A 19,262-nucleotide genomic window follows, 5' to 3' on the forward strand; every position below is an offset into this window, starting at 1 on the left:
AAGTGGCTCAGTGCTAAAACAGACACACTGACGGAGTGGCGCGCAGGACAACTGCGTGCCGTGTGCTCTTCAGAACCCCGACTTCTGTCAGACTTCACTCTAAGCGTTCCACTGAGTACAGCACCCAGCGCCAGCGTCTCTGCCACATATTGCTATACCGTGTAAAGAATCTATTTTTGGTTAATAAAGACCATTACATTGTCAGTCTATTTGCCATCTGAAGGTTTTTTCCCTCTCTCTTGTACAACGGCAGGTGGGGGAGGGGCAGCTGTCTCTGTGTTTTTGGAGTATATGTCATGTAAAGTTGTTGTTGTTGTTGTTGTGGTTTTTTTTACAGTATGTTTTATAATTTTGTATTTGTCTTTATAGGACCCCCTCGATGTGTCCATTTGTTAAATTCAATTGTAAATGTATTTAAAACTTGTTTAGTATAAATGTCCAATGACTATTTGTTGAAAGGAGCGCTAACAGATTTTGTTGATCGGACAACAACAGATTTCCAGAGCTTTGTTGAGGTCCATGTCATTAAAATCAGAAACATAGAACAGCCTTACTCTTCTATTGTAATTCAGTTCTAGTTATAATTCTCAGTGAGTCATAATTCAAAGTGTTTTATGACTGTTTTTATGAATGTGTTAACAAGCTACTGTATGTTTTCGGTGTCTTTCATCTCCATCATTTACTAACGGGTCTGCCGGGTGTCTTTTCTGTGTCTCGTTTAAATGTGATGCGTGCCGTCTGTACCTCTAACACTTCGGTCTCCAGAATGAAGCTCATTTTGCTCCATTATAGTTAGTTGTTTACTGTTGACAGGCTGCTTCACCCTCTCCCTGCTCAGCCTTTAGAAAGCGTAACACACAGGACGGTGTTGAGGAGGGCAGTGATGCTGCAAATCACTGCAGCACCAAGGCTGATTTTTACTTACCCACATCGAGTACATAGTGCCTCCACAAATATACAAAAATATACCTGCACACTAAGAAATAGAGCCTAAAAACTCACACATTTCACTTTTGTTATATTTACCCCCATTGTGTGAAAACCAAAGGCCCAATTTAACACTTGTGTAAAACCAATAGCCAGTAATTGAGATCCAGTCACTGATGATTTTACTAAAAATGCAGTGTTGTATCCATATTAATAGGGTTAAGTGGGAAAATCTAACCTTTACTCTTCCATATGTCTCCAGCCATATGGAATCATGGTCACTTTATATTAGATTAAGATACTGACTGAAGAACAGTCTTTCTTTGAATATGTCATTGATTGTGTATTTTTGTTTTTTAAAGTCATCTCTAGTCTGTTGGAATGGAATGTGTGTTTCTTTTCAGGATGCAGTACAAGCTCTACTAAGTGCTTTGACATTGTTCAAAGCCAAAAAGTTTCATATGGTTTCTGTACTTTATTTTATTGTTATTTTATTATTTTTCCACTATCAGGATCATGTCACATGGAAAATAAACCATGTTTGCCTTCCCAATATTCATCTGACTGCGCTCAGTTTGTTTGCTTTTCTCTTTTGTTGTTTGTTTGTTTTTGGGGGGTGTAGATCTAAAATCTCTTTACATGTTTTCTCGACACTGATTTGGCCTCATTCAAATGATTTGAAACCACCGTTCCAATGGGTGTGGTCACATTTTTGTCCAAGTGTTTTCATGGTCGACTGTGTGTCTTATGTTTTTGACAGTAATTGATCAAACCGGAGGATTAGAATAACTACGATGCGAACACGTTTTCGGTTGGGTGAGAGGTTATTCACAGGTTTCCCCAGTTTAACAGCTTGGATGTGATGTGGATAGTAGCTGTTTGGATGCGTTTGTGCCCAACGACACACTCGCACAGTGCTGTAGGTAGGCGGAGACCTGAGGAGCCACATTCATTCACCAGCCCTTTAGTACAAGATGGCTGTTCTCTAGACGGACAAGTGTATCACATTCAACAGGATTAAAGGGGACAAACACGTCTCGTTGGACAGTAGAGCACCCTGGATCTGGACAGCTGCTTTTTGAAGAAAATGTAAGTTATCCACTGTCGGTGCATAACAACGTTGCTAGATACAGGAGAAGTGAGCGGCTGTTTAAAAAATAAAACAAAAACCAAACTACGAAGTGTTCAATGCTTTCATGTATTTTTAATCTGGTTGGAAGCTATAATGGTTGAGATTTTACAACAGTATCCTTGCTACCTTTTTATATCCGTATACAGCCTAATTTCTAAGTATTTAAATTGAGATTTCGAAGTATTTAACTTGAGTGCAGTTATCGTATGGTACAATTTCCAGTTTAACTATAAAAACACGTTAGGTATAACAACGCCGGTAACTAGTTTCCTTTAGTTCCAACACAGTCGGAACATTTTCTATCTAGACAAGACGCATGCAAGGTTCGCAAAGCTACTAAACTGCTTCGGGAGTCGGGTTTGGTTTGTTTGGCTCCATGCGTGCATAGGGAGCAGTGTCAAGAAGTGACTGACACCAGCGTAAAAACATGCGAACTTGGCTCATCTCCTGCCAGCTAAATTGCGCATCTCGGAGCTGGTGGAATACGCTTCTTTTCCTGAATCTCCAAAATATCTCATTTGTGATTCACAGTGGCGTGAATCTTCAGCCATGCTCTTCTTATAATAAGAGAAGGAACTTTGTTGTGGTGCACACATGGAAACTCGTCCTCAGCAGCTTTGCACCCGTACTTATAATAGCTGGCGGGTAAAATTACAGGAACGTCTTACTGAATCTGCCCACACTCATCTGCTAACAGACGGTGAATGAGGTGGGATTTTAGCCCAGTGCTGCTGTAAAATTTAGATTATACAAAACAGCACGTTGGAAAAATACCGCGCTCTTGAACACGTTTCTTGTTGTATCAGAGAGAGAGAATGTACACCATGATGGTAGTTTGTGGTGCAGCTCCACCGATGGCTCAGTGATGCGTGTAATCCATGCTCACACCGGCGAGGCGTTAGGTCTTCCGTTAGAGACAGAGGAGGAGTGGTGTTAGTTAGTATCGTGCATAATTCATGGTGACCGGGAGTGACATGCCGTACCCTTTGCACGCGCTCCGACTGACCTCGCGAGCAGGGTGGTGGTGGTGGTTGTTTTTTTGTTTGTTTTGTTTTGTTTTGTGTTGTTTTTGGGTTTTTTTCCCCCCACCAGCACAGAAACGGGGCCGGCTCCAGAAACCCAAGTTTGACACACCAGGCGAGTTCTCTCCGAGTTTGGGGTAGCTGGCTTGACACATTGCCACATCTTATCTGTACCGGTGGCTGGGGGTGAACCTTGCTCCCGCGAGGTCCAGGCGCGCGGCTCCGCAGCGCATTGGCCTCTCCAGGCGTCGTGAACGCGCTTGCTCTCGAGGTGGCAGCTGCTGTGGGGTGCGTGGAAGCAGTGATGGGTGTGTCATCAGTTCAGAGCTAGAAACAAAGCCGAGGAAATGGCTTTGTTTGGTAACTCTCTGCAGACGATTTTGTTCACTTATGCTTTTATTTATTTTTGTTTGATTATCTATTTACTTATTTAGGTTTTAATATTTATTTGTTATTCAAGAGCTCTATGCGCATTTAAGTAACGTGCCGTTCTTTTATTGCATTATGATGCACTGATTCCCTCTGTCTCGCCTCAGTGATCTCTTAATACAACTTAGCCATGCTTTTGGCAATTTTGACTGTAAGCCGAAATTTAAGGAAAAATCTAAGGAAAACTGCCCACATTCAAAATTACTCAGAGGCTTTAAACCAGTGTCCACTTATTGAATGCACAAAGCCATTATAAAAGCATAGTATTACAAAGGGTGTGACTGTAGATGTTTCAAGAAATCTCATGCACTATTTGGATTTTATCCTCACTGAACTCCTGGAAACCTTCTCCCTACAGGCAGCTCTAATGGGCTTCCAACTGTGGTCAGCATGATTAGTGGTTTGGATACTTGTTGGTTTAGAGCACAAATAAATGTCATTTTCCATCCCCTTTTCATGCTTATTTTACTGTGACTGTCCTGTTAATGCACCTCAAAGTGAGAGAACTGTTTTTGGAGCAGTTTAGGTACTTTGGCCTTAAGTCAAAGTACCTGTGCCGAATGACTGATCTAGGATCAGCACACCCATTTTCAGATTCTCCATGAATGCATGCCCTAAGATAGCATGCTCGCTAACAGTTTGCTCAGACTAAGCTCTGTTCCTACTAAGGTGCCTTAAAATGGTTAGGCCACTGCTGCAGGAGATTACATGTAAGTAGAATGCCTGTTCATTCAACAACTTGTGAAGCAGGGCAGAAAACAAGAACTGACCTACCTTTGAACAGTCAGCATTGACATCCCTTAGCTTCATGTCACACGGCCTGTCTGTCTGTTAATCACTGCTGATAAGGTTGTCTCCTGCTGCCCATAAAGCTCCCGGGTAGGTCATCATTAGCCAGAGCAGCCTGCACTCTGGGGCAGAGTCAGCTCTCAGCAACCGAGCCCATTATCGTTCACTGTTGGAGAAGAAAAGCAGGGCCCATCCCGTTCGACCGTAATTGCATGGACAGGATCGTTCCTGTTCTGCTCTAATGTGTCCTCCCCTGCTCCCTGGCAGCGCTCGAGGGGCGAGTTCGGCTCCGTGGACATGGACACGACAGGCTCCCTGAAGACGACAGTCATGGCCTCCCAGAGCATCTTCAGCCATGTGGAGGAGGAGAACCTGCCAGCCCTGCGGGCCTACCTGGACAAGCATCGCGAGGTGGACAGCAGGAGCGAAGTCAGTGGGGGTGGTGGTGGTGGTGATGGTGGGGGGGGGGGGGGTGGCGTTTTGAGGAAACGGCAGGAAATGGTTGGAGGACGTTTAAGGGTGTGTTTAGGTGGTACGCACTTCGGCTCTGTGACGTGTTGTGTATGCAGCATTTCTGAAAAGGCACGGCTTAACCCTCTAACACCGTAGTTTGTTATTAAGGTGTGTGACATCGAGGCATAGACTCGCACTGCTCGGAGTGTGTGTATGGCTGAACGCGGGCTGCACGTGTGTTGTTCTTGCCGTTCAGAATGGGCAGACTCCTCTGATGGTGGCAGCTGAGCAGGGCAGTCTGGAGATAGTGCAGGAGCTTGTTAAAAGAGGAGCCAACGTTAACCTGGATGATGTGGTACGTGCTGTTCCAGGTTCCACCTCTAACACTCATGTTGTCTTGCACAACAGCTTCGGTAATGATTTTCAGGGGAAAGGATCAATACCACCAATCAATCGACAGAACAGTAACAAGAACCTTCTGAGTTAGACATTTACCACAAATTAAGATGTCGCTCATGTAAACGTGGGAAGGTGTCACTCAGGATCCATGGTCCTTTTACACAGAGTAGCTCAGCTTTCTGAGATTTTTAATAGCAGTAACGACTTTGAGACCATTTGCCTTGTCTGTGTGTCACTCTGAGTGGATCTGCACTAAGCTGCTAGATTCTCCAAAGCTAGCTCAACAAGCAGGCAGGCTCCAGAGCCGTGTAATTGGCATGCAGATCCGTGATTCAGCAAATGACTGGGTGACCATATTCAACACACACACACACACACACACACACACACACACACACACCCTCAGTACCTCACGGTAGCTCCAGCACCTCTGTCTTCATCCTGCACTGTTGCCTGTAGAGTTGGGGCACTCATGACTACTTGGTATGACCAGCTGGTATGTTCTGCAGCTCTGTGAGTCCTTCAGACGAGGACCGTTCAGGCGTTGATGGCCGAAGGCCTTTTGTGTGAACGTTTTGTTCTGGGTTGTAGGATTGCTGGACTGCCCTGATTTCTTCTGCCAAGGAGGGCCACGTTGAAGTGGTGAAGGAGCTGTTGGCCAACAATGCAAATCTGGAGCACAAAGACATGGTAAACAAATCACCACGTATTAACTGCAGTACCTCATTAAGTATGTATACGGTGTACATCTTATGGCAATGTGTATGTATACAGGGTATGTTCTATGGCATTGTGTATGTTATACATATGCATATATTGTAATTGAATAACTTTTAGGTCTTGGAGTCATCAGCATGAGAGATCTTTTTTTAGTTCCATTGTTTGCAAAAAGGGTGAAGGTAACATGGCTTCGTTTCAGTTCAAGTCGTTTTATTCCAGACCTCTGAATTTTATTTTCGTCTTTGTCTAAGGCACCCGCAGCCCCATGCTTCCAAATCCTTACGTCAGCTTTGTAGCAAACAAACCGGTGGAGACATTTTCTCTTTAATCCATTTAATGTGCCTACGAGATTTATGCAGTTTCTGTAATGATTCTTCCTTTCCCCTTCTTTGTGTATTTTACTGTGCTGGTTTTAACCGGTTTTAGCTCGATGCCCTATTACACCAAAAAGAGTATCAGAGATTCATACCAAATGTTTCCAAATGGGAATTGAATTTCATCAGCAACACTGCCTGGAATATGTTAACTCAATTTCTGTGTTCCTAGAAAGCAGGAAATCCTGTCTCCACATGACCTGTTAATGTCTTCTGCATAGCACTGTTGTGTAAGCCTCAACTTCAGCAAATCATGTGTAAAGGAGTGTTTTTTTTAATTTACCATTTCTGGTGGCACCATTTCTGCTTATTCCAGACGTTTTGCCAGTGTGTTGCGCACGTTTATAATTTCCTGAAGCAGTGTTGTCTGGGAAAGTGTGTTGTGGTTGTTGAGGTGCCAGTGTGTCGCTAGCACAGCGCTAATAATAACGGGCTGAGTGTGTGCCCAAAACCTGCAATCTGAGTAACACTCTGACTCAGCCCAATGCTGTTTATGAAAACAATCTAGAGGCTGACCTGTGTGTGTGTGTGTGTGTGTGTGTGTGTGTGTGTGTGTGTGCGCGCACGCATGGTCCTAGGGCGGCTGGACTGCTCTTATGTGGGCGGCCTATAAGGGCCGTGCGGAGGTCGCCCGTCTGTTGCTGGAGAAGGGCGCAAACCCCAGCATCACCGGACAGGTGCGTTACAAATAGCAGCACTGTTCCTAGCTGCTTAGAGTGGCCTTCTGTTTACAGCGTTCACTTGAAATTGCTTGTGTTATTTTGAGTGTGTGTGTGATGTTACAATTTGGCAAGGAGGTGCACATACACATTTGTGTGTGTGTGTGTGAGAGAGAGATACCAAATCCATGTGTGTTTTCCCCTACAGTACAGTGTATACCCCATCATTTGGGCAGCTGGTAGAGGGCACGCAGAGATTGTCAAACTGCTGCTACAACACGGGGCTAAAGTCAACTGCTCTGATAAGGTGACTACCCACCCGCCCCAATCCGAAGAGAAGCTGTGCATGTCTTGGAGCACTGAATCACTTTTATTTATGTAAACCCGCTCTCCCAAAACATCAGATATACACTGAAATTTGCACTCACATTCTCGCGTGTGATGGCAACTGTAAAGAAATGCGCTGCGTTAATGCTAAAACGAAACAGAATCGACAGTGCCCTGTGCATCAGGTTCCGGCGACTAACTTTGGCCCTCCCCTCCCCATCAGTATGGCACCACAGCACTGATCTGGGCGGCCAGGAGAGGCCACTATGACTGTGTGCTTCACCTTCTGGAGAACGGCGCCAACGTGGACCAGGAGGGGGCGGTGCGTTTCCTGTCTCATGCAAAATTAGTGTCTGCCGTCTGGGCACGTTATATTAGCGGTTATGGTGGGGTTTTGGATGGTCATACACAAGTTGCTATAGGTAAGAGTGTCTTTCCACATGCCGCTGATGTAAACGGAGATGCTGTGCGACCGTATGTATATAGTCTCATGCAGTGTGTTTCTGAGGACTGTGCCCTCATGTAAAATTGCTGGCTATTAACACATTGGACCAATCAGTGACTTAAATTCTTCGGTTTGTAATAAAAAAAAAAAAAAAAAAAAAAAAAAAAAAAAAAAAAAAAAAAAAAAAAAAAAAAGCGGGAGGATGGTAGCTGTCTTTAAAACAGTCAAGTGGTGTGTGTGTGTGTGTGTGTGTGTGCGTGGCCGGGTCAGAACTCGATGACGGCGCTGATTGTGGCGGTGCGCGGTGGCTACAGCAGGGTGGTTAAGGAGCTACTGAAGAGGAACCCCAACGTCAACATGACAGACAAGGACGGCAACACGGCGCTGATGATCGCCGCCATGGAGGGCCACGCGGAGGTGGTGCAGGACCTGCTGGACGCCGACGCCTACGTCAACATCCCAGACCGGGTGTGTGCCGCCGCTGCCTCTCGGCCTAGACCACGCGAATGTCCATGTTCCACTGTGGCTCTAACCTGGTGTGTGTGTGTGTGTGTGTGTGTGTGTGTGTGTGTGTGTGTGTGTGTGCGCGTGTGCGCATTAGAGTGGAGACACGGTTCTGATTGCAGCAGTGAGGGGAGGCCATGTGGAGATCGTGCGAGCTCTGCTACATAAATACGCAGATATTGACGTCAGAGGCCAGGTACTGGCGAAACTCCCTCATCCTTAAAGCCTTCCTTCTGCACGCCTGCCCGAACGCTGCCCTGATCCAGAGCAGCCCGCGTGGCCTTAATGTTCTGCTCTCGTACACGGACAGCATCAGTCATGCCTTACTCGGTCCCAAAAGGATTCAAGAGCCATAATGATCATAAACAAAAATAAAGTCTTGTACCAGGGGAAAAGCAGGCACATTTTCACTTTGACACGCATGTTTAAATATAACAGAAGTACTGCTATGACTACATCAACCCATGGACCTTTTCATGCAGGACAGCAAGACTGCCCTCTACTGGGCAGTAGAAAAAGGCAACTCCATCATGGTAAGAGATATCCTGCAGTGTAACCCAGACACAGAGGCCTGCACCAAGGTAAGTCTACCAGCTTGACTTCTCAAAGCACAGTATAGCACTAGCTTTTGGTCTTTATGGTTTTAAGCTGCTTCTGCTGAAAACACGAGCATCTCCTGCCTGTCTGTGTTTTGAAACTGCTGTTGTCGTCCTGGGCGGTAGGAGGGGGAGACTCCACTTATTAAAGCTACCAAGATGAGGAACATGGAGATCGTTGAGCTTCTTCTCGACAAAGGAGCGAAGGTGTCTGCTGTGGACAGGGTAACTACAACTGCGTTCTAGAAAAGCTAATTTAAAGACATTACATTTAAAAAAAAAAAATTTTTTTTAAACATGGCTCAATCAGTTTCAATTCCGGACATAATCCAGCTTTGGTGTAGTTTTTGTGCGGTGATTATTAGTGTGTGGTAAATAATAAAGGGGTGAACGCCGTCTCCCAGAAAGGAGACACGGCCCTGCACATCGCCATCCGGGGGCGGAGCAGGAAGCTGGCTGAGCTGCTTCTGCGGAATCCCAAAGACGGCCGCCTGCTCTACAAACCCAACAAGCAGGGCGAGACGCCGTACAACATCGACTGCACGCACCAGAAGAGCATCCTCACCCAGATCTTCGGAGCCAGTGAGTATCCTCTCGAACGGTGCGGCCGCTGCGTCCGGAACACGCGGGGCTCCGCGGTCGGACCGGAGCCGTGCCCGGACACCGGCGGCGCCGTTTGAGAGGAAGCGTTCAGAGCCTTCCCCGGAACAGTTCGGCTGTAAACCTTGACGAGTGAGAATCGAAGTCCTGCGTCTGTGCAACGGCTGTGACCTCTGACCCTTCGCAGAGCACCTGTCGCCTTCGGAGTGTGACGGGGACATGCTGGGTTACGACCTGTACAGCAGCGCGCTGGCCGACATCCTGAGCGAGCCCACCATGCAGCCACCCATCTGCGTGGGCCTCTACGCCCAGTGGGGCAGCGGCAAGTCCTTCTTGCTCAAGAAGCTGGAGGGTAAAGGAACATTCCATCCAGTCCAGCCACCACTAACCTCTCAACCAGCATAAACAAACTAACCTTTCTCACCCCGTGTCGAGTGAAATTTTCCTTTATCGAGTGTTGCCGGATCGTTGTGATTTGATGGTTTTTGTTTTGTTTTGTTTTTCTTCTTTCTTTCGCTTGTTTGGGGCTGTCCTCCTTCAGACGAGATGAAGACCTTCGCTGGCCAGCAGGTGGAGCCGTTGCTACAGTTCTCCTGGCTGATGGTGGCGCTGACGCTGCTCATGTGCGGCTCCGTAGCCATGATCCTGGGTTTCACCGTCGACCCGCGGCTGGCCAGCGCCGTGGCCCTGAGCTTGCTCGCTCTGCTCTATGTCTTCTTTGGTGAGAGACTGGCGGACTGTAGAGCTGTTGAGGGGTAATATGTTGTCAGCCTTTTTCAAAACGGTGACTCTTGGCAAAGGGGAAATATGATGGATTATGAACACAATGTTGAGGGATGCAAACAAGTCATTGTCGTGTAAAACGTTTGGCAAATTCTGGGCTTAACACGAGACTTGTACCTGAATTAAAATGTACTTCTCAGTTCCACAGAGCTAACTCCCAGCTAGGCAGAGTCTGTGGCTACCCTATTTGGTTCTATGAAACGCATCATTTTAAGTTCTCCGCACATTGTGAAGTAAGAGCTGAATTGGAGTGATGAACTGCTATACGGTACCCCGTCCCTTCCTCATATGAACCCTTTAAAGCTATTTAACACATGAGAGCTAGAGGCAGGGACAGGCAGATGCGTTCCATTAAATAGTTTTCCCAGCAAATCAAATTACCCAGCCTGTGTTCAATATTTGCTATAACCAGTAGGGATTTTGTGATTCTATACCACCAGAGGGCAGTGTTGTATTTTGGGTGAATATTTGTACGTGCAACACAGAAATTAGGTTCCTGTGTCTTAATCTTCTCCCGTCACGTGTGTCTTTCCACAAACTTTCCTTTGTTCAAAATCGCAGCGTTTGGTGCACGGCCACGTGGCCAGATACCGCGTGTGTTGTGCGCGTGTGAGCCGTACTGTTATGGCTTGTGCGCAGTGCTGGTGTACTTTGGCGGGCGGAAAGAGGGCGAGAGCTGGAGTTGGGCGTGGCTCCTGAGCACCCGGCTGGCACGCCACATCGGCTACCTGGAGCTGCTGCTCAAGCTCGCGTTCGTGAACCCCCCGGAGCTTCCCGAGCAGACCACCAAGGCCCTGCCCGTCAGGTGCTGCCCACGGAGCCGTATCTAAAGGATCCCCCTCCTACAAACCACCTCTCTGTTCCTTCTTGCAGTATAGTGTTCATGAAGGTCGGTGTTTATGCTTGGTAACGTGTGTGTGTGTGTGTGTGTGTGTGTGTTTGTGTTTGTGGCTTCAGGTTCCTGTTCACCGACTACAACCGCCTGTCGAGCGTGGGCGGGGAGACTTCCATGGCGGAGATGATTGCCACTCTGTCAGACGCGTGCGAGAAAGAGTTTGGCTTCATGGCCACCAGACTCTTCAGGGTCTTCAAAAACGATGAGACGCAAGGTCTGTGCCCACTACTTTTGTTTATACCAACTGGAAATTCAAGGATTTACTGCCGTGCCAAAAGTTTGTGTCCTCAACATGTTTGCCCAGTCACTCTAAAGGCGCAGCGTGGCTAACTGTCCAGCAGGGGGAGAGACGGTGAAGAAATGCCACCAATACCAGGCCTTAGAGCTTTAGCCCAAGCAGTCCCTGGCAAAACCTCTATCCCTAACTCACCTCCCCCCCCCAGGGAAGAAGTGGAAGAAGACTTGCTGCGTCCCGTCCTTCGTGCTGTTCGGCCTAACGCTGGCGTGTCTTGCCACCGGCATGACCCTGCTGGCCATCTTCAAGGTGGAGGCGGCCAACGCCACGGTCAACGGCGTATTGGTGACCATGGCCAGCGTGGTGGGCTTGGCCCTGCTGCTCAACTGCAGGACGTGGTGGCAGGTGGGCGACTCGGTGCTGCGCTCGCAGAGGAAGCGGCTGCATGCCGCTGCCAACAGCATGCACAGGCTGAAGAGCGAGGGATTCATGAAGGTGAGTGGCAGAGCCCTGGGGAGCTGTGCCCCATCCCCTGGCTCAGGCTGCAGGCTTGATGTACATGCAAGGGAACCGAAAGACTCGGATAGAAGTTTTTGGTTTCACGTTGGTTTTTGTATGATCATTTGGACAATTCTTTTTTCGGGCAGGGGGAGTGTTGGTTTTAAGTCATTATTGATTTATAAAAGTTTGAAAGTAACTTGGTAAATCTTTTGGATTCCTGAGAAGCAGCAGTTGGCCCATGGCTGCATGCATGTGCAGTTGGTTCGTGTGGTAGTTTGTCTGGGTTCCTCTGCCAGGTGCTGAAGTGTGAAGTAGAGCTGATGGCGAAGCTGGCGAAGACCATTGACGGCTTCACTCAGAATCAGACGCGCCTGGTCGTCATCATCGATGGCCTGGACTCCTGCGAGCAGGACAGAGTATTGCAGATGCTGGATACGGTGTGTGTTTGTGCGATTGTGTATTAGTTTGTTTACGTCTACTCTTGTAGTCCTTGGTTAAGTTTCAAAACCATGAATGCCTTGTCACACCCTTCGTCACATCATTTCCTCATCTGTGTGCCATTATCCAAATGCATAAAGAATACGTCTCGATCTGACAGAACAGTAAACACCGTCATCAATCTCTTATTAACACACTTGAACCGCTCACCATAGCTATCAGAGTTCACATTCATATAGCCCAGAAAGTTCAGATTCCTCTTTCCCAGCTGGGGTAATACAATTTCCTTCAGCCAAACGTTATTATTTGGGGGTCTAATACCCTGGTGTTGGCAGCGTCCTCTCTGCTAATGAAATCTCCCTCCTTACAGAGAGACTGAAACCATCTCAAGGTCTCCTTTGTGGAGCAATTAGCCACCATCCCATTTTTATTTGTCTCCAATTTTGACAGGAATTATGAAATTGATTTGGTATTATTGCAAACTAAACGTTTTTCCACGGGCTGGTGCTATTGTCCCATAACAAAGGATTTCCGTAACTGTGACTGAGCAGGCAGGGGCTGGCAGGATTATGGGAATGAGACAACGGGGTTACTGTGCGTGGCTGCAGCATAAGCAAATATTTGGGCGTAGCGCAGGAGGTGGTCAGCAGTAATGAACTTCATAAACGGAGCGCGAATCCGAGTCCTGTGACACTTGGCCACGCTACAGCCCTGCAGCCGTCCGGAAAGTCCCCAGCACCGTGCTATGGCTGCGTCAGCCTTTCCGCACACCACTCGCTGTCCGTTTCTTTTGCGTGCACACACATTGGCTAGTTGGAGGCCAGTGCACGAATGAACTTCATTATGTCCGGGATTTATGGTAGCGGATGGGCTGATTTTAAGATGCGAGTTCACCTGTTGATCTCACATAGCGGCTTTCTCAGACATGATTAGCGTCCAGTCACCCCTGCTCATACCTGCGTGTGTGCGTGTGCATGTGTGCGTGTGTGTGCGCGTGTGTTGGCTGCTGTCGTTTGGGTGCAGGTGAGGGTGCTCTTCTCCAAGGGCCCCTTCATCTCCATCTTCGCCAGCGACCCTCACATCATCATCAAGGCCATCAACCAGAACCTGAACAGCGTGCTGCGGGACTCCAACATCAACGGGCACGACTACATGCGCAACATCGTGCACCTGCCCGTCTTTCTCAACAGCCGCGGCCTCAGCACGGCCAAGAAGCTCTGCATGGCCGCGCCTGCCAACTGCGACCTGCTCGCCACCGAGGGCAAGTGCTCGTTCTCTGCCCACTCGCTACGCCAAGCGATGCCCGCCAGGGTCGCCGTAGTTTAAGACTTTCCTAAGTTTCAGAGAGGTTTTCTAACGCAGTCATGTGTCCTTATCGTGAGAACGCGTGACCGATGTGGATCTGATTAGCTCTGGAACTGTCGAATCTAATTTTGTGCGTCTGCTTGTGTAACTGTGTTGCTGCAGCATGGCACGAGGACTTGGACAGAAAGTTCCAGTCTCAGAACAGTCTCGGGGAGCAGGCCAAGCAGGGCAGCAAGACAGCTCTGAACCGGAGGGTAAGGTTTGACTGGCCCACCGGCCAGAAATGAGCCCCTGAGCCTCAGGGCTAATCAGCAAATTGTACACAAATGCAATGGGGGGAAAAAAGGGCTTGGAGAAAGCACTGAGAGTTTGCTTGTGTGCTCAGACAGGGACCAGACGTAGCCGAGCGCTCGGTTATATACCTGGCTCGGTGAAAGCCGCTAATGCCAACCTGCAAAGTTAACGGAGGGACGTTCCAAACAGCAGCCCACCAAGCAAGCGTATGACTGGAGCCACATTTGCGCACGTGTTTGTCGCTGTTGTGGGGGTAGGGGTGGCATTGGAGGCTGGTTAGGGTGGTGCTGTCGGAGCCCTCGGTTGTCGCCGAAGCGCGTCTATAATTGATTTAATGTCTGTTTACCCTTCCCCACTGAGATGCCACTGGCTAATGACAGGGTGCCGCAGCACTGGGGCTCTGTGACATAGCTCTCGCACGGCCCGCGTCTGGCGGGAGGCTAAGTGGCTCTGTTCGCTTGCCTCGCTGATGGATCGGCCCGGCGCTCGCCTCCAGCGAGCGGGGGAGGAGCGCTTGCCACCCCACCGCGCCGCCGCCTACCTCTCACCCCGGCCCCTCATCCTCGCTTTGAAAGAGGAAGGTCAGGCTTCACCAGTTTGGGATTAGCCCATCGAGGCGATTGCAGGCTTTGCAGCGTGAAAGGGGCATCGGCCCTTTACCTGCACACAGCCCGGCTCCGCAAGGCTAATGGGAACGTTTAGCTAAACGGGCAATGAGGTTGGTCCGGAATCTCAGCATCCGCGCTGGGGGCGGCTTAAAGCAGGCTGAGGTCCACACATTTCAGCGAGGTCCTTTTTTGCTCTTAATGCAGGAGAAGTTTTGCTCAGGAGCTCAGATTATAATCCTTGTTCCGCTCTTATATCGGGCGGTCCCGATTTCCAGTCTGCTAGCTTCTGCACATTTAGGAGGAGGTCAGGTCTTGTCCAGCAGTGTGCAGCCTGCCCACTCATCAACGCAGCTTTGGCCTCGCGCTCCAGCCTAAAAGCCCGCCCTGGCACGAGGTTGGCATCAGGGATATCAAAGTGCGCATTGAGATTGCACTTCCCTAGAGCTTTTGCTCCGTCCACTGCTCCAACGCCGCCATCCCCCCGCCCCGTGGGCTCCTTGCGCGCCCTAGAGCAGATATCCAGGGCGCCAGGCTGCCAGGCACTCCACACCACGAGCAGAGAGGCCCATGAGAAGTCACACCCGGCATGGGTGTGTTTTCCCGTCTCATCTGGGTCTCATTTCAGCTCCGTTTTTTTTCCCCCCCCTTTCTGAGCTTTTAAATCTGACTGGAGAAAAGTCGCTCAGGAGAGATGGAGTGGCTGTATGGAAGAGAGGAGGTGAGAACCACGATGCATTATTCGCCATGCCGTGAATAAATGTGGTGAATGGTGGAAAGACATTTCCTGTCCTGTATGAGTCTGATCGTTAATGCGTCTCAGAAAGATCAGCTAGCCGGTCTTCCACACACCCCGTTGTTTTTGATGCGTTCTCTACTCGGTATCCTGTGCAGGAGGTTTTTTTTTTTTTAATCTATCAGCACGCCTCATACGTCAACAGTTCGGACGATAATGGAACACGCTGTACCTGTGTGAAAGTACCGTGTTGTGATTTTGAAAGCTGTGTACTAACAGTAGGCTGGTTAATCGTAAACAGTACGTGGTGTGCGGTAAGGCTGGAAGGCTGTGTGTGTGAGACCATGTCCACTCTGCCTGTTTGGCGTGTAGGACACGTACCGGCGACGGCAGATGCAGCGCACCGTCACGCGTCAGATGTCCTTTGACCTGACCAAGCTGCTGGCCACCGAGGACTGGTTCAGCGACATCAGTCCTCAGACCATGAGGAGACTGCTCAACATCGTCTCAGTCACAGGTTACTGCCACTAACACGTCCCCGAGACAGAGGAGACGGTGGATGTCTCCGGGGTCCGGCTGACTCATATTAAGTATGCAGATGGTGAAGTCTGTATGGGTAGCATTGAGGTTTTTTAAACACTTTGAGAGTTTGTGTGTGTACGTGTGTGCTTTTTTTTTAATATATATATATAAAACAATATATAATAACATGCAAATGTTATGAAACCTCAAATGTGTTGCCGTTGCAGTCGTCACCATCGTTCTCAAGAGTGATCATACAGATGGTTTGCCATGCTCGCTGAGGCGACTTGCATTGTGTGGTCACAGGGCGCCTCCTCCGAGCCAATCAGATCACCTTCAACTGGGACCGGCTGGCGTTGTGGATCAACCTGACAGAGGAGTGGCCCTACCGCACCTCCTGGCTCCTCCTCTTCCTGGAGGAGAACGACATCGTCTCAGACCAGGTCACCCTCAAGACTGTCTACGAGAGGTCAGCCTCTGGGACCGCCCCCTTGCACGCGTGCCGGTCTGCTTCCTAGCACGTCTTGAGAGAAGCCACAGTAGAGGGAAACTTCTTTTTTTTCTTTGGCTCGTAAAAATAGCTGTTGGATTAAAATCCCAGTCAGCACTTATAAGTGAGCAGGTCTGAAGCACACGACAGGTTAGGGTTCGGTTTGCCTCGTTGTGCTCTTCAGTGCGGAAGCTAGGTGGCAGCGTAGAGTCTCTTGTTCCTCGTTTGTCCAGCCGGGACGAGGCCTGCGGAATGGCGAGGAAGTAACGGGCTTTGCCCTTTCTGCCCAGCCAGTCCAGCTGTTTTCATCTGTCCGATGTGCTGACATTTACCGCAGACTAATAGGATCTTGGGCAGCAGTTTACACTGGAGACAAGCAAGTTGACGCCGCACCTGCGGCTTTGCTGGGCCTTTCTCGCAGTCTGCCCACTGAGCTGTGGTGGAGCGGCGCTGAGTCTGGCTCACCTATTCCTCCATTCTTGTATGTCTGTAGTGAACGTACAGAAAGAAGCACAAGATCCGTGTGTGTGTGTGTGTGTGTGTGTGTGTGTGTGTGTGTGTGTGAGCTGCTGTTGCTCAGTGCTTGGCCTTTAAAGGTTGCTCTCTGTCACACTGCTCGAGCACGCTGTGACTCCCCGGGCTGTGGAAGTGTCAGTGCCTTAGTGTCAGCATCTGCTCCCCCTTCCACAGCCTGATGGATTCTCTCTCTCTTTTTTGACCAGTCCTGTTCTTTAATCCTGTAGCGCGTTAGTTCACCTGTTTCTCTGCTCCTCCGTCACCTGAAAACACCTCCTCACCCATCAAAGACACCACCACCATCTCATCAGCGCTGGAGCTTGGAGGGGTGCGTAAACGCGCCTCTTTATTTTCTGGTTCTTTTTATTTTTTGTTTTCCGGAGAAAGCTAAAAGCAGCGTTGCCGTGCTCTGCTCCTATTTGTGCCAGATCTGTCTCCTGATAACAAACTGTCAACTTTCCTACTTGTGCTCTCCCGCTTAGGGCCCCCCCCCCCCTTCTGGTCACATGACCAAGTACACACTCTCTCTCTCTCTCTCTCTCTCTCTCTCTCTCTCTCTCTCTCTCTCGCTCTCCCCTTCTCTGTGTGTGTGTCTCTATCTATCTATTTATCTATCTCGCTCTCTTTTTATAGACAGAGTGAGTCACGTCACCTCCTGAAACCACCAGCCCGTTTGCCGAGTGTCCGTTACAGCAGAGGCCAGGCACTTCTCGTACCCTGCGCCCACGTTCTTCCTCTCCGCATAACTGTCACCCTGTGGTCAGCCCTGCACTGACCTGCGTGCCAGCATTGCACTGTGGGCCTGAGACCGTTTCAGAGGCGTCGGCGCCCCTGCTTGTGGCCACCAGGCCCAGTGGCCCAGACACTGATTAGCGGTCAGACTGCGGTTGACACTCGAGCATTGCGAGCCTATCGGAGAGCTGGGATGCTCAGGAGAGTGAGTCAGTGCTTTGTAGGTCGGCTGCTGCTCTGAATCGTGCTCAGTTTGCTATCCCCCTCTATGTCCCTCATGCATGTGTGAGAGAGAGTGGCTGATGGACGTATCATGTGCTTGGGAAGAGGACATGCTGTGTGTGAGTGTGTGTGGGCGTATTGCCTAGTTTAGCTTAGTTTTTATGTTCGTTTCTCTCTCTCTCTCTCTCTCCCTCTCTCACACACACACATTTCTAGAAGGAAGAAGTGACAAAATTCCCTTTTATTGACCTTCAATAGAACTTATTGGAACTCATAAGTGAATATAGGTCTTCCCCCTCTTTCTTTTGTAGTGTTGCTCAAAGTTGCTTCACCTCTCTCTCTCTCTCTCTCTCTCTCTCTCTCTCTCTCTCTCTCTCTCTCTCTCTCTCTCTCTCTCTCTCTCTCTCTCTCTCTCTCTCTCTCTCTCTCTCTCTCTCTCTCTCTACCATGAGTAGCTGAAGCTTCACAAGTGCTGGTGTCTGAACAAGAGTGCGTGACTTGTGGGTAGGCATCCCAGCATCCTCCCGAGGCTCACTGCTAAGGCCGTGTACTCAGGCGGTGTGTCCGCACACACACAGAAGGCCCGTCTAGTCCGCCGTAATGCTGTCAACACTACCGCAAACACACTTTGTCGGAGAAAGCGCCTTGCTGTGACGTACCGCTGCGTGTCTCGCTCGCTCGTAAGTGAGGCTGCACAATAGAGTGTGAGCTCTTTTATTGCCCTCAGCATGGAAACGAGTCTCCTTTCTCACAGCGAGCCACTTTAATCTGCTGCAGAATGTGAATAATCTGCTAATAACATCAGCCTGTTATGTGAGTAACACGCCAGGCCACACAGGCTAAAGTAATCTGGCTTAGAAATTGTGTGTGCGCGCGTGCGTGTTCGTGCATCTGTGCATGTGTGTTGAGGGGCAGATGTGAGCACAAAGATCAGTGTGTCCTCAGAAGACACTAGCTTAGTACGCATGCACGCACACATGCGCGGAGTTTTACCTAACCACTGTGATTCATCCATTCTACTGGGAAAACTACAAATTGCACCTAGGAGACCACGGCAGCTCTTCAGTGGTCCTAACACACTTGGGCAAATTGAAAGGAAAACATGCAAAATGTTTAGCACAGCTTGTTATTTATAGCTGTCAAAAGCTCATGTGCTAAGCAAGATGTGGGCAGTGTTGCTCTTAGTGCATGTTCACTGGACCGTTTTTTCCAACCTTACTCCTGCTGTTTCTCTCTCTCTCTCTTTCTCTTTCTCTCTGCTTGCATTCCTTAGCCCCAACTGCTGTTCTTTCTTGTACTGCATCAGCCTTCCATTTGGTAGTGCGCACAGACGGAAGCCCATATAGAGGCTTTCGGGGGGGGCTGGACAGGACATGGAGACCGCTTCCGGTGGCTGTGATCTGTTCGGCGCTCTCGAGCGGAGTCGGGTCCGCTAGGAGTTTATTTCTGGTGATCTGCTCCGATTTTAGCTTGTTGAGAGGTGTGGCCCACCGAGCCGGTTCTGCTCCGACATCTGGTGTCCTGCGTGTGCCAGCACGGTCTGACGGACCCCGAGCAGGCCAGGCCTGCCCCCCCCCCCACGCGCACACAGACAAACGCACAGGCCCAGTAA

At 49.2% G+C, this 19,262-nt stretch overlaps 1 protein-coding gene across 7 annotated transcripts in view; it reads left to right on the plus strand.

Annotated features, from left to right (window-relative positions):
- The first annotated feature begins 1,712 nt into the window (after positions 1 to 1,712).
- Positions 1,713 to 19,262, plus strand: part of kidins220a (kinase D-interacting substrate 220a) — a 34,865-nt gene continuing 17,315 nt past the window's right edge. For 2 of the 7 annotated variants that reach the window (XM_035533034.1, XM_035533035.1), the window contains exons 1-22: positions 1,716 to 2,016; positions 4,567 to 4,728; positions 5,009 to 5,107; positions 5,743 to 5,841; positions 6,824 to 6,922; positions 7,113 to 7,211; positions 7,455 to 7,553; positions 7,947 to 8,144; positions 8,278 to 8,376; positions 8,663 to 8,761; positions 8,903 to 9,001; positions 9,181 to 9,358; positions 9,564 to 9,728; positions 9,918 to 10,097; positions 10,799 to 10,964; positions 11,117 to 11,268; positions 11,498 to 11,784; positions 12,087 to 12,227; positions 13,252 to 13,489; positions 13,696 to 13,787; positions 15,541 to 15,685; positions 15,997 to 16,159. In XM_035533034.1, coding sequence (XP_035388927.1) covers positions 4,597 to 4,728; positions 5,009 to 5,107; positions 5,743 to 5,841; positions 6,824 to 6,922; positions 7,113 to 7,211; positions 7,455 to 7,553; positions 7,947 to 8,144; positions 8,278 to 8,376; positions 8,663 to 8,761; positions 8,903 to 9,001; positions 9,181 to 9,358; positions 9,564 to 9,728; positions 9,918 to 10,097; positions 10,799 to 10,964; positions 11,117 to 11,268; positions 11,498 to 11,784; positions 12,087 to 12,227; positions 13,252 to 13,489; positions 13,696 to 13,787; positions 15,541 to 15,685; positions 15,997 to 16,159 — 3,029 coding nt within the window. In that variant the 5' untranslated portion in view covers positions 1,716 to 2,016; positions 4,567 to 4,596. Of the gene's footprint in view, positions 2,017 to 4,566; positions 4,729 to 5,008; positions 5,108 to 5,742; positions 5,842 to 6,823; positions 6,923 to 7,112; positions 7,212 to 7,454; positions 7,554 to 7,946; positions 8,145 to 8,277; positions 8,377 to 8,662; positions 8,762 to 8,902; positions 9,002 to 9,180; positions 9,359 to 9,563; positions 9,729 to 9,917; positions 10,098 to 10,798; positions 10,965 to 11,116; positions 11,269 to 11,497; positions 11,785 to 12,086; positions 12,228 to 13,251; positions 13,490 to 13,695; positions 13,788 to 15,540; positions 15,686 to 15,996; positions 16,160 to 19,262 lie in introns of all 7 variants that reach the window. The other 5 variants (XM_035533037.1, XM_035533033.1, XM_035533038.1 and 2 more) reach the window with 5 other exon arrangements.

The sequence above is a fragment of the Electrophorus electricus genome, chromosome 13, assembly GCF_013358815.1.
Source record: "Electrophorus electricus isolate fEleEle1 chromosome 13, fEleEle1.pri, whole genome shotgun sequence".
NCBI classification, from domain to species: Eukaryota; Metazoa; Chordata; class Actinopteri; order Gymnotiformes; family Gymnotidae; genus Electrophorus; species Electrophorus electricus.